Here is a 15,643-nt window from a genome sequence, read left to right on the forward strand (position 1 = left end):
AGATATGCATTATTTTCATGATGAAGATTAATAATATTCAAGCCTCCATCCTCAAGAGGTGAACAAATTTTCGCCCAATTAACAGTAGCGATACCTTTTTTCATAATATCACCAGTCCAAATAAAATTCTGGCACCACTGCTCAACTTGCTTAATAAGTGAAACTGACCATTTATACATATTAAAACTATAAGCTAGAAATCCAGTAATCACTGTATTGACCAGCTGGATCCGACCCATCATGTTAAGAGATTTACCTTTCCAAGATGCTAGCTTCAATTTGACTTTATCAGCCAAAGGTTGAAGAAATCGACACTTTGGAGCACTAACAAAGATAGACACTCCTAAATAATTGAAAGGCAAACAACCATGACTACAAGAAATAATATTTTGAATTTTGGTGACAAATCTTGGAGAATTATCCATGGTGAAGAAACTACTTTTAGAGTTATTAATATATTGACCAGAAAAATCACCATATGTTTTAAGAAAAGTACTCAAATTTCAAAGAGACTTAATATCCCCCCTAGAGAAAATAAAAATGTCATCAGCATACAAAATATGAGAGGGAGTGAGATAACCTTTCGGACTAGCCATATTTAAAATCTTCTTATCATTCACAAGCTTAGAATACCTCTACTAAGAACTTCCTCTGCAAGACAAAAAAGTAAAGGAGACAATGAATCACCTTGTCTTACACCTCGACTGCAGGGAAAAAAACCCACCAAACTACCACTTATTCTGAAAGAAAGCATAGCTGAACAGAGAATTGTACTAATCCAACTGACAAACGAGGGGTGAAAACCAAAGCGTTTCAAAACTAATAATAAGAACTTCCAACTCAGAGTGTCAAAAGCTTTATGAATATCAACTTTGTAAGCCACATTACCTCCTCTAACCTTTTTAGAAAGCATATTAATAGCTTCAGAAGCAATACCAATGCAATCCTGAATTTGTCTACCCTGCACAAACCCATATTGATTAGGAGAAATGATTCTAGCAGCCACAAGAGCAAGCCTATCCGCCAGTATCTTGGAAATAATTTTAAATTTGAAATTAGCAACAACAATTGGCCTGTAATCTTTAATGGAATCAGCACCCTGAATCTTAGGAATAAGAGATACCACATTACTGTTCATTCCAGGGAGAACCCAATTTTGTTTAAAAAATTGTTGAACAGCATTACAAACATCTGTCCCAATAATTTCTCAGCAAGAATGATAGAAAACACCACCAAAACCATCAAGACCAGGAGCACTATTATCGTTAAGATTAAAAACAACATTCTTGATTTCAGAAAAATCAGGACATTTAATCAACATCATATTCTCCTCAGAGGAAACCATCGTAGGAATATAAGTACCAATAAAATCTTCCATATTATCAACATCCAGAACATTAGAAATAGACTCAGCATAAAGATTTTTATAAAAGTCCAAAATATGATCCTCAATGATTTTAGGATCCTCCGTAACCTCATTATCAATCCGTAGACGATGAATCCCACTAGAATTATTTCTCCTTTTGACCACAACATGGAAAAAAGCGGTATTTCGATCTCCATCCTTGAACCATAACATCTTAGCCTTTTCTTTCCAAAACAGATATTGACAGTGAAGAGCATGATCAAGCTCCTCCTTAGCAATCTTTTCTTGACAGAGAAGTCCATCACTATCAGACAAACTAGCAGTCTCTAAGTTTTTTTGAATACCAAGGAGGATACCCTGCTTAAGAAGAACTGCATTGTGAACATTACCAAAAGAATTTTTATTCCAGTCCCGGAGCTCAAGTTTCAACCTTTTTAACTCATGTTGCAAGATAAACATAGGACAACCAACAACCTTATTAGCCCAAGAATCATGAATAAGCTTCATACACGAAGTGTCCTGAAGCAACATAGAAAAGAAACGAAAATTGCTAACCTTCCGCAAAGAATTACTAGCAAGACTAGCAAGAATAGGGGAATGATCAGAACAATTTTTAACAAGAACTTGATAAGTACAAGAATCCCATTCATCCAGACACACTCCATTACATAAAGCCCTATCCAGTCTTCTGTGAATTCTATGCAACCCTCTCCTTCCGTTACACCAAGTATAACAAGTTCCAATAAAAGGCATACAAGAAAGATCATTAGTATTAATCCAGTCTAGGAATTCATTACAAGAAACCTGATTAGGAGCCACCCCCCCTTTACAGTCATCCGCCGAGAGCACAACATTAAAATCTTCCAGAATACACCAAGGCCCTGTGAAGAAACTAAGATCCCTCCACAAAAATCGTCTAGACAAGTATGTGTTAGCACCATAAACACCTGCAAAGCTAAAACTTTTATCATGCCAAAGACAAGTTACAAAGATCATTAACCAAGAAATTTTGGACAAGATTAGGAACCGACAAACACCAAAGCTTAGAAACTTTATTAACAATAGGAGACGTAGCCACCAAATGCATATTGACAGATTTGAAAAGGATGTCGAAAGCAGTAGTGTACGACATCATGGGTTCAGCAAGAAAAACCAGGAGAGGTTTATGTAGGTTAAGTAAACTAAGCAACATCTGCACAGTTTTGTGGTTTCCCAATCCTCTGACATTCCAAAAAAAAGAAGAGACCTTCATTGCGACGTTGTAGAGAGAACTGCCTTAGCAGTTTTCCTGGATTTACCAGTCCCCTTAGGTGGTCTCCCTGGTTTTCTTTTAGTGCGAACTGTTTCTTCCCCATTATCACTGTCATCCTTCTCCATCTCAGTAGAGTCAGCCCAAAATTTTGAAACAACCTGATTTTCAATATGATCATAATTAATTCCAACAATGGTAGGCGGAATAGTTGACGCTCCAATATGAGAATCACCTTCCACATCTGTAGTTTCCAAACCATCAAGAGAGGAAAAGTGATTTTGAAGGACCAACGATATTGCTTTAACATCCCCAATATATTTAGCCTTCCGAGGGGAGGTATGAGGTGATTGAGATGGTACAGTCACAATAGCAGAGACCTCCACATTAGGATTAGTATCTGCATGTGATTTAGCCCTCCGAGGAGAGGTAGTACGCCACAGAGAAGGTACAGTCACAGGAGCAGAGGCCTCCACATGATGATCATCAATAAGAGTCATTGAATGTGACTGTGAGTCCTTAGCTTGAATAACGACAAGTGAATCCAAAGTGGGAGGAGACAACCCCTGCTTGGGTGAGGACCTATCATGATCTGAAGCATCCTCAAGAGGAGGCATATCTGCAAAATCATCCTCCCCGCCATCTGTTTTATCTGTAAGGTGTCCCAAGGGTGACCCTACATTAACCCCAGTAGCATCAACTTTCAAATTATCCATGGGATCTTCTAAGAGCTTCGTCTGCAGATCTTTTTCCCGATATTCACGTTGGGTTGGAATTGTGGTCCTCCCTTGTTCCTGTTTATCAGAAGGTGTCTTCTGAGAAGATTTATGTCGAGGCCCAAGAACACGACCCTGGTCATGGATCACTCGGCACTGAGCAAGCTCGTGCCCAATCATTTTACAATGAGAGCAAAATGGAGGGAGCCATTCATATTCCACACCAGCTACAAAAGCAAAGTCTGGACGTTCAACCAAGAGGTGATCAGGAAGAGGGGACAACATATCAATATCCGCCAGCACTCTAGCAAACATACCCCTATTCTTTCTCATAGTATGCTCATCCAAAGACAACGGAGTACCAAGGCCTCTGACGATGGAAAATATTGTCCTTGGTTTCCAATACTCCAAAGGCAAATGGTAAATTCTAACCCAGGTCTGAGCTTTGGTACTCCTCATGGTAGCTGGGACAAAGTCTTTTGTCCAGGCAAACAGTCTCAATAAACCAGGAGATAACTTCAGGGAACCCATCCCGAGAGCCCATCGCATGTCTTCTATAGAAGCGAACTCAAACTCATAGAAACCCTTTCCAAGAGGAATTGCTTTCCATGGTCCAAGAGCTTTCCACACCGGCTGCAACTTTTTAGTTAAATCTATGTGTGTGAGAGGTTTATCCCCCTTAGATAGAATAACCCGACCATGGAGATGGGTTTTGCAATCCTCAAGACCAGCCATGTAATCTGCCTCATCAATCCGAACAGTAATCATGTCCCCCTTAATACAAGGGGTAGGTAGCTGGGACAAAGGAATGTCACATGTATTTCCCAAAGCCTGAGCAAAAGTCTTCCTTTGACCGGACCTAGAATATACTTTATTATCAGGACATACTTTTCGATCCATCAAACAAGTCCATGGAATGAGGAAACCCGCAGAGCCCTCCGCCATTTTAAAAGGCTAACAAGTTGCCGCCAAAAACCTCCGCAAGACACACGAAATAGCGACCGCATCGCACCACCACGTGAGCCACCACCTCTGCAGTCAACGCCGTCAACCGCGCCGGACCTGTAGTAGAAAACCCTAAAACCCCCAAATCTTCAAATTAGGGTTTTGCTGGCGGTGCTTGGAGCTCCGTCAATTGAAGTCTCGTTTCAACCAATCACCTTTGTGCTGGTGAGAGCGACGACTGCGAAGGTGTTGATCGAAATTAAGATTAGGGCACCACTTTTTCACATTCTCGGTGGGGAGAACCAGCGCGGCGCTAAGGAATTGCTTTTTCTATGAGTAGTTTTATTTTAAAACTTGTACAATTTAATAAATTAAATTATGTAAATATTGTGTGATGGAGTAATAATTTGTAAAAAAATTGATTATATATATTTATTTCTTTTAAATTATTATTTATATTACATAATTAATTATATTTATTTTATTATTATATAAATATAAAAAATAATAAATTAAAAAAGATAAAATGTAAAATGTAAAATTAATGTAATAATTAATATATATATATATATATATAGATTCATAATCCATTATGTGAATTTATTATGAATACATATTATGTTATATATACATAACAGTCAATTTTTTCTGCAATTTTTGACATAGTTACAGAGAAACATTGTAAAAAGAATTATCCAAATATTTTATTTTTAATTGAGTTTTTATTTTTGTGCTTCCTTCATTTTATTTTTTTTGCTTGCATAAATTGGTCGCTGGAAACATACGGACACTTAAAAAGTGGAGTAAGGTAGTGAATTTTGTGCATATAAAATTGTAGAAGTGGATAGTAAAGGAAATGAATTTTGTGCATCTGAAATTGTATTGTTTCATTAGAATAAACTTGCAAGTATATTTTGTCAAAATATAATTGTTAAATAAAATAAAAGTGATAAATTTATAAAAATATATAAAAAAAATTAAAGTTAAGTGGGTTATTTTTAATTTTTTTTATATATAAAACTTTGATGTTAGAAAAATGTATTATTAGTAAACTTAACCTAACAACAATCATTTACTACACATAAAAATATATTATTAAAATAAAATAAAATAAAAATATAAAAAATTAGATTAAAATTCATGTTAATAAAAAATTTATTCTTAATTTTTTTTTAAAAAATTAAATAAAAACTTATTATTCTAATAAAATAAATTTAACCAATTTATCCATACACATTCTTTTAAATCTTAAAAAACATTTATTCTTGAAGAATCCATTGAATTTGTGAAAATGATGTTAAACAATCGACAGGAGTGAGATGATTAGTGAGAGAGAACATTGAAGCATTGTATAGCAGCATGTGGAATCTGGAATTAAGTATAGCAGCAGATACTGAGAAACATTGAAACAAGTGACAATTCCACTTCTTCTAACTTTTATAATCGGCGCGCCATGACGCCACGCTCAAAAGTTTTATAGCCAAACAATGTCTCCCATTATTCTTATCCTTTCATTCATACGTCACATCCAATCAATTATATATATTTAGCATGGGATTCCCATTCACTTTAAGTTTTTTTTATGTGTTTAAAGACATAACTAAATCATAACATTAAAATATTATACATTTCTCTTCTGTTATAAGGTAGGTCCCAATGTTACTTAGGTGTATTCCATTTAGATTTTTACAAAAATTAAAACATGAAAATAATAGTTTTTAAAATATTTATATTTTGAAAAGTCCATCTTTAGTTATCATCCTATTTTGTAAAATTATATTAATCAAAGTATATAAATTAAAGTACATTTTAGCACTACTAAATTATTATTGATGCGTGGGAGAGATAAGTGAATAAACTTGTGAATAAGAAATTATAAAACAACTACCATATATAACGAATAAGAAACAAATAAATTATAAGATTTTGATTAAAATAATATAAAATCAATACAAACTATATTAAATGATTGATTCTAACTTATTGAGTCCTCACTTCCTTAAAATCTTCTCATTCCTTCTTTTGAATTTGAATAATTTATGATTTTCATCAACGGGGAATTATGTGCGTGGGTATTTGTCTACTAGTTTAGTAACATAACAATAAAATATAAGAATTAATTGCCTTCTCACATGTATAAAACTGAGAAAGCTATTATCATTTTCTTTAGTTGGGCTATCTTCTGTTTCCTTTTTAAGCGATTTTTTTTTTTTTTTTGCTTTTGCTTCTTCTCTTTTCTAAATTTCTAGAAGATACTTATAAAAAATACTCCGACAAATGAAATCTTGGTATAATAAATATGTAATGATGATTTAATTTTTTATGAAACTTGTAACTATTTATATAATTATTATAAACACTTTGTTGTTGGACTCAATTAATATTTAAATCATAATTAAAGCATATTAATTAATATTTAACCATTGTTTTATGCTTGTTAATTCTCTTTTGGACTTAAGGAATTTGATCATGTTAGTTGCCCTCGACCGAATGTTGAGACCTATATTCTTCGTCCGGTACGGACCACAAGAATGATTAAAGTGATTATTTTTAATATACAAATTCATAATAATATTTGTAACCATTTTGTTTAAAAATTATTCGCGCCGACTCGAGGTCGGTTAGAATTTGGATGAGCTTCTCGTGATCTCCTTCAAGTTTGGGTGGTGTAACCTTCAGGAACAAAAAGGGGACCCCACCTGCGATTACATTCCGACACTCAAGCCAGTAAAAACACAAAATACAATGTATCCAGTGAATATAATGCAAATATATGAGTTGTGATACTTTTTGTGGGTGGTTGTCTATTTATAAGCCTCCCCGGACTTAGATTTTTGACTCTGGTTCCTCCAAGCATTATCGTGTCATATTATGGTAACTTTCCATAAAATCTGAATATATTTGAATATTCGGTAACATAATGAAGACATTTATGTAATATAATAAGGGATATTGATAGGGTCCATTGGGCTCAATCTGCCATATGTAACACCTCTATGCTTTTCTTAAACCGTAATTATGTTTTTTTATCTTAAAAATAGTTCAGAGTGTTTATCTTAATCCTTGTAACAATTTAGTATATCTACGGTCTATATATTTATTCAGAAATATAAGATTTTATTGTATATGATAAATTACTAGAATTACAACATGTTTAGTAAATATATACACTACAAGAAAATCATGAAATAGAAATCAATTTTTAGACACCAAAATAATTAGTTACAATAGGAACTAAAATAGAGACCATTTTAAAAACTAAAAAAAAAATTGGTTTCTAAATTAGTTTCTAAAATGGTTTCTAATTTAGTTACTATTGCAACTAATTATTTTAGTTTCTACTAATTGGTTTCTATTTCATAATTTTCTTGTAGTGATAAGGATTAAAAACATATTAAATTTTATTAAAAATAAAACCAATATATATTTTAAAATATTTTTTTAAGGAAAAACACATTAATTACTTTTCTATTAATTCTCAGCCATAACTTATAGAAAGAAGAAATCCTTCTCTAGTGAAAAAAATGACAAGGTCTGACCACTCTACCTCATTTATGGGTTGGAGTATTGTTATGCAAAACTTTATTTGGAACAGCATGACATAAACAACTCAATTAAATGATACTCCTACACATTTTTTTATAAGTAGAAATTCAACATATGAGAAAAACAACTCATGCAATGCAAATGCAATTGATTTGAATTATTGAATTGTAGAAGCTAACAAGAGAAACTGATATGCAAGGTTTTAAGTAAAAAAGGTTCGGAACCTTAATTATCTCAGTAAATGAATATGGAAAACAAGACATATGGTTTTCATAAACTTCTTGTCACTACATCTAGTAATTAGAATAGAAGCAATATGACATAACATCCTTATTTCATCCTAATGAAAAAACAATGCTATGACTATTACAGAGGGAGCCTTGATCCATGATTTATCGTAGAATGTTGTTTGAAGAAGAAAGTTGAGGGTAATCTGAAATTCCTTCTTCTAGTCTGCAGAACCAGAAACAAAAGTAATGTGTATCAATGAACCTGAGGTTAATAGCAATTGAAAAATAAAAGATCATCCTGAGAGTACTTTGAACAAAGAACAACTGAAACATCAAAAGTAGTCCCTCACCAAAATCCCTAGGCATTTTGCATTTAAAGCATTCTGTCCTGCTAGCATAATTATGCCCTCCACAGCCGATTCTGTTACATAAGAAGTTGGAAAAAACAAGGTGAAATATTTTGAATTAGTTAGGAATTAATATGGATGCAAGTATTTGTTGCATATTTTATCCTATTTCTTGAGTGCAAAAAAACCAGCTTTCTTTCATGCGAATGGCCACTGTTGATATTGTAATTACTGACACTATGCATGCGTTTTCTGAAGGCTGAATAGAATTCTCTGTCTTTGGGATGAAGAAGAAGAGATTGTACATGTTTAACTCAATACATGAAAAATGGCTTTTATGTGTAGACATGAGTTACATGTTTTATGATATTTGGACATGTAGGTGATATAGTCAGTGTACATTTCAATTTGTAGTCACAAATTGAAATGAAGCAGCTGTTAAAGTGATGATAATGCAGGATAAGAAAGAGATCCTATTTTTTGAGTACTGAGAATGTGAATGGACCTTGGGCAAAACCAGTCTCCAGTCTTCCATCCTGGAGGGAAAGTGTTAGATCCATATTCTCCAGAGTTGCTGCCATATACTGAAGAGTAATAATCTTTAACTGCACCACATCTATAGCACCTTGATCTACTGCCATAGTTGTGACCTCCACAGTTGCAGAACCAGTCCCCTGCCAAAGCTTCAGTCTTGTTGTATCTGTAGGTTGAAGGGTCAGGTCCCCCATACTTGGGGTATCCACAACTCTGGCATGCTTCCCTCTTCTTGAAATTTATGTGCTCGCAAACACCACACATCCAATCTCCTCCAGACCAGCTCATTTTCCTAATCAATATACTCAGTTTAAGTCCTAAATTAATAAATTTGTGTTCCATCATTTCTCAGTGCAACAGAAAAGGGATATATGTTCATGTAGCCTCCCAGAAATGAGAAATATTATCAATCCTTCTATAATGCCTTACGAGTTATGATCCTAACTTCTATGAAAAACATGCAGTATTTGGCTATTTGAATAACTACTGTCTAGGGTGATAGAATAGTGTGTCATGGTAATTGTCATTTTTTCTACTCTACTAAATCTATTCATAGGTGTGGAGCCATATGAAGTTCCACTGCTCTGCATTAACAAAGAAAGTTCACACATAACATCCTCGCAGTGGCGGAGATTGGCATCAAGAACTTCAATGACTTTACATAGAAAATTAAGCTTAATTTAAATATATTTTAGTCCAAATCTATCACAGCATCCACTAATAAGAAATTGTCTAAGATAAGAATGAGGAATATAGAAGCAAATATTTACCTTTCAAGAAGAATGATGAGCAATAGAAGTATTAAGCAAGTAATGACTTGTGAGTTAGTATAGTAGCAGTTTTGGAATAGCAGGAGCCAAGATGATGACACTGTTGCTTGCGAGACTTCATATATTAGCTGTAAAACCCAATGTGGTATATATACAAGAGTCATGATCATTTTACACTATATTTTTTTCAACAACCACATCACAGCTACATAAAATATTATTTTATTATAATACTTCATTTATATTTATTATTATCATTTAAATATAATATTCTATTATTTAAAATAGTTGTATGCAGATGTTTTTGAAAAACTAGGTTGTCAAAGGATATTTACTGTAAATACAATGTCTCTTAATTTCCAAGTAATCTATTAAAATAGAAATTACTTGAAATATTAAAGATACTTACATGCAATTGAGTCTCAATAGATGTGTTATAAAATTATGTTTCCAGAAATGAAGGTGTTATCCCCATAACTTATTTGCTAACTAGTTATCATCACTTTTCTTTTAGTGACTACAAAAAATTAGAGTTGAAAAATGGATAGTTAATTTCATCACTAAAAGAGTTAAATTTAATAATTAAAATTAAATAGTAACTATTTCGAAATTATTATTATTACTATTATTATTATTATTATCTTTATAATAATTATTATTGTAATGTTTATTACTATTATAATAATAATTAGTATTAAGTTTATTATTATTAATTTTAATATTAAAATTAATATTATTACTATATTATTAATAATAATAAAATAATTATAATCATAATAATAAAATAATTATAATCATAATAATAAAACAATTACAATCATAATAATAAAATAATTATAAATCGATGACTAATTTGTAGTGATATATTTGTATTTAGCGAATAATTTGACGATTGCTAAATCGGTGCAAATTAGTGACGAAAACTAAATTCGGTCGTTGATTTATACGGATTAGCGATCAAAATTTTGGTCACTAGTTTGTAGTGATAGATTTGTACTTAGATCAATTTGATTTTGATCGCTAAATCAGTAGAAATTAGTGACGAAAATTAGATTGATCGCTAATTTTCACTTATTTAACGACCAAAATCAAATTGACTGCTAAAATTGAACACTAAATAATATTTTCTTGTAGTGAATATATTTAATTGTTATAGTAAGAAATATTATGTATTTATTTGTTAGGTAATTGTGAGAGGAAATATTGTATATTTATCTTGTAATCTTAAGAAAATTGTCTTTGTACTAAAAGTTTTTTAATGCAAAGAATTTTTAAATTTAAAAATTTTCATCCAATGTCCTTTCATTATCTCAAGGCAATAGTTCCATAAGACTTTTAATTTTAATATAAAGAATTCTTAAATCTAGGATTCTTAGTTTGACATTCAGTTTCAGTTATGAACAAACCATTTAATTTAGGACTTTCACCCACTCACAATTTGAGACATCACATTCACCACATCCCACATAATCCTAAAACAATGGTCCTTATACTTTTTAATACAAAGAATTCTCACATTTAGGACTCTTCACCTACTCATATCTTCCTCATAATCTTAATATAACAATTCGTATTAAAACTTTTAATATAAGGAATCCTCAAATCTAGGACTTACATTTTCACATTCATCACATCAGTTTGAGTCATGAAAACTATTAAATGTAGGACTCTTCACCGAATTACATACTCTCCCATAATCTTAATGCAATAGTCCTTATACTAGAAGACTTTTAATATAAAAATCATCAAAATCTAAGACTCCTCACCTACTCATATGTTTGTTCCTCACCCGTTTGAGTCATGCAAAAGTCACCTTTCAAATTCGAAGTCACACTCACATTTAAAATCTTTTAATACTATTAGATTGCATATAAAAGAAATTTAGTATAAGAAAAATAATTAAAAAATAATTAAAATGACTTGATCAAGACAACTAGAGAGGCATCTAGGAGGAAAGTAAAATGTAGGAATTTTAGCCATATATGAAAAGAATAAGATAGAAAAGAGTAACAAAAGTAAATTATTAAAGAAAATCTCATAATAAATAATATTTAGGAAACTGGTTGTTAAGTCGAATAACATTGTGACATCTATGTAACCTATCTTAGTGCATTTAGACTAATGCTGTTTTTAGTGGAAAGTGAGAAAAAGGGTAACAAAAGTGCATGGATACACGTTTTTTTTATCTAGTCTTTTGCCCATCTTTACGTGATTCCTATGCATTATTGAGAGGAACATATCCAAGGGAGGTGGAATAGTTAATGTGGTAGATATTTGTTCAATATTTTTTTTATTCTATTCTAGTTCTCCTTCTACTTCTTTTCTTTTTTTTAAAAAAAAAATAAAAGCTTTCGTGTTATTTTTAAAATAAAAGCTTTTATGTTAGGTATTATTATGCAATTTAAGATTTTAGTTACATTGACGTATCAAGTAACAACAATCATTTGTCATCACATGAAAAAAGTATTAAAAAAATATGAATAAATTCTAAGTTCACCAACTTATCAGCACACACATTTCCTTCACGAAAAATATGAGTAACTCTAAATTTAATTTTCTCACACTAATTAAGACCAGTATTCTATCGATCACAAAGCATCCAAAGAACATTTGTCCTAGCAGTCAACACAATACAAACCAAAAGCATAATCCCTTCTACTCCTTTTCTTGTCTATTCATTTTATTTATTTAAATGTAAGAAGCTCGGGACAATGAGACAAAGAATCAGGTCATGAATTGCTGCTCCCTTGGTCAGATATGGCTTCTTCTATGCTGAGTGTAAGAGCAGGGGCATGCAGGGTAACCACGAACTAATCTTATGAAAGCATTAATCATGTGAAAACAAGAGCAACCAAGAAAATTAATGAGAATCAAACAAAAAAACCCGCAAATCAAGCAGGAAGAAAGGACAAAAATAAAGCTCACAAGATTAGCACTAAGAAGGCATGGAGAAAAGATGAAACAGGCAAGAAAAATGGTGGAAAAATTACAGAAGAGAACACATCAGATAATGACTTGTGAGTTACTGTAGTAGCAGTCAAGATGATGATCACACTGTTGCTTGTGTCCTCAGACAATTATATATTAGTCAAAGTATATTTGATAGACTAAATATTTGTTTCAATTTTTTAATTAACTTTAGTTATTCTATGTATCAATTAAATAAATTAACGCATATGGCATTCCATCTAAAGATTCAATTCGGAATGGGTCTAAAAGGTTATATAAATAATCTTTTTTTGACAGCATAAACAACATATAATATATATTTAAACATGTGACTTTATCATGTTTGAAATTATATATATATATATATATATATATATATATATATATATATATAAAAGATGATCCATTTGATAATGCATTACATGTCTCCGAATGGATGAAATCGACTGGGTGAGTTTATCTGTTTTAATTCCTTGTCCTCTTTCAAAACCGTCGAATTAATTAATTACTTTGGAAGAACTCAAATCAAATCAAAGGATTAAACAAGTAACTCTTGTTTACATTCTGAAGATTCAACCTTAAATTTAATGACAATGGAAAGCAGAGATTCAAATTTAATTTTCAAAAATTGAATGAAAATATAATTTTTCAGCATCATTTTCTTTATTTAAACTATGAAATTTTAGCTGTTCGTGCATTTTTATGATTTTTTTGTGATCTGATGTATTTTAAGAAACAAATTATGACTTTTTTTTCTCTTATATCCATCCCCATCTACCTCGTTATCATTTGTATGATTTGGTATATTTAGCTCTATATCTTGTGGATTTTCAGAAAACGATATATTTATACAGTGGTGTGACACGTTACATTTAATGTAATTTTTTTTACATAAACTTGATGTGACTTTTTAAAATTCTTTCAGATGCCAAGTAGCTTATTATATGGTAAACATAAATGAGTATTTTTGGGTTTAGATTGGCATAAAGACATTGATTATGCTAAATTTGTGATATGTTTAAAATTCTAAAAGCAACGGCTATATTTTAGAGGCCTTGTGATTATTGGGTGTGGATTCTCCAAGTATTATTGAATAGAATAGAGAGAAAAGGTTGATAGTGGGGTGTATGAACTGTGAGTCTAAGGTTTTATTTGATGTCAATACATGCAGAATATTCATCTTGTCTGCAGAAAATTAGTGATTACGATTCCTCCTTATCGAACCTGGGCTAACAATCCAGCATTCACCCACGCTGGATTCCACCCATTTCAGCCATCTCACCAAACCCACACCATCAACTCAAAAATTAAATACTTCTTTACAATACAAAATAATTAAGAACCATTGCAATGCAAATACTATTTCTCCTGCCAAAAATACTCTTTAAACACAGAATTTAGACAAAGTGAAAAAAAGAGAGTTGATATTAAGAAAATAGTAGAATCTGTGCCATACAAGTCTTTCATATGACTTTAGTCTTTCATATGACTTTAGTAAGTATTCATTTGTGCTTTTGAATTTTCAGATATTGTGGAAGTAACCAGAAGAGATGTGTGTCGAAGAAAATGTCAACTTATTAAGTAAATATTACCAAAACCGATTAAAATAGCGTAAACATATATTTGGTATGTAAACCTTATAACTTCAATTATAATGTGCATTAAACTTCATTTTTATTTTCATTTCTACTCTTCCGTCATAATTAACTTATAATTTTGGAGAAAAAAAGTCGTATATATTTTATTTTTTTATATGAAATTATGTAAATACACCCAAAGAAAAAATTATATAATTTTTTTATATGGTATCAGAGCACCGATTTTAGTTCGAGAACCTCTCCATTTTTATCTGCTAAATAAGATATCATGTCTGGCAAGAAGGACCTTAGTAACAAGTCTGATGAAAATCTGGCAGAAGGCTTCGATCAAATTCAGCTATTGACAAAGTTATTATTATTATTATTATTATTATTATTATTATTATTATTATTAAGCAATTAAGCTCACCTTGAATGTTCCTTTTTTATTATTATTATTTGGAAAAAAACTTTTATACTTATTGAGAGAATATATTTATTTTTAAAATTCTTAAATATGAATATATGAATTCTTAAATGTTTAATATAAATTAATTTATATATCTTTTAAAAAAATATGTATAAAGTATAAATATTTTTGTCTAATATTTTAATTTTATTCATTTAGGACCTTACTGTATTTAGAAAAGGTTGGAAATGAGAATAAAATTATTAAAATGAACTGGTTACTATATAGTTTTTAAACCAGAGAATGAAATTATTTCTCTATGGCATGAATACTTCTCAGAATTTAATTAAAAGTTTAATGATAATTTTAATTCATGATTATAAGAAAAGTTTTATACTTAAACAGATAAAAAAAGAAGTGAAGATAGTATAGGATCGTTTAAATTTAAATTGCACTCCTCTGATATTGTCTATGGAACAGTGTAGTTTTTAGTTAGCTTAATGAAATTTAGATTAAAATTTGCATAAATAAAATAGAAGCATAATATAGAAAAGATAAAATATGGATTAAAAAAATTAAACTTAAACAAAAAAATTATAATGAATCAGAACAGTGCAAAAAATGTTATAAAGAAGTTGCAAAAAGAGTATAAAAATATTTTACTTTTGTGCAAATTATCATCTAGAACTATTTAAGAAAAGAAATGCATTTAACTTTTATTATTCATTTAATATTATATATATATATATTGTTATTTTCACTAAATTTATATTGTTAAAGGATGAAACACAACTATTTGCAACTTATTCAACATGTCACATCAGTAATATATACCATACCAACAATCACGTGACATTCACATGGCAACATATGTCATCCTTGGAATAACACTAAAACAGATATATTAATAGTAAATAACAGAGATAAATTGGATACTTAACTAGGCAAAACAATGTAATTATAGATAAACAAGATAACTGAGATATAATATTTTTGTGAAAAAAT

General features: G+C 30.9%; 1 protein-coding gene across 1 annotated transcript; it reads right to left on the bottom strand.

The window, feature by feature from the left end:
* Positions 1 to 8,065: 8,065 nt before the first annotated feature.
* LOC137805911 (RNA-binding protein csdA) lies at positions 8,066 to 9,806 on the bottom strand. Its single transcript, XM_068605791.2, has 4 exons — positions 9,704 to 9,806; positions 8,905 to 9,225; positions 8,403 to 8,473; positions 8,066 to 8,275 (listed from the first exon to the last, which is right to left on the bottom strand). The coding sequence occupies exons 2-4, from the start codon at positions 9,219 to 9,221 to the stop codon at positions 8,271 to 8,273; spliced, it is 393 nt and encodes a 130-aa protein (XP_068461892.1). The 5' UTR covers positions 9,222 to 9,225; positions 9,704 to 9,806; the 3' UTR covers positions 8,066 to 8,270.
* Between the last annotated feature and the right edge of the window lie 5,837 nt (positions 9,807 to 15,643).

Source organism: Phaseolus vulgaris, chromosome 3 (assembly GCF_051622355.1).
Source record: "Phaseolus vulgaris cultivar YP4 chromosome 3, ASM5162235v1, whole genome shotgun sequence".
Taxonomy (NCBI): Eukaryota; Viridiplantae; Streptophyta; class Magnoliopsida; order Fabales; family Fabaceae; genus Phaseolus; species Phaseolus vulgaris.

Excerpts from the sequence above, each read along its gene's own strand:
- LOC137805911 (XM_068605791.2), bottom strand. The coding sequence starts at position 9,221 with ATGAGCTGGTCTGGAGGAGATTGGATGTGTGGTGTTTGCGAGCACATA. Across the intron at positions 8,474-8,904 it reads GGAGACTGGTTTTGCCCAAG|AATCGGCTGTGGAGGGCATA; the intron begins GTCCATTCACAT and ends CTTATGTAACAG.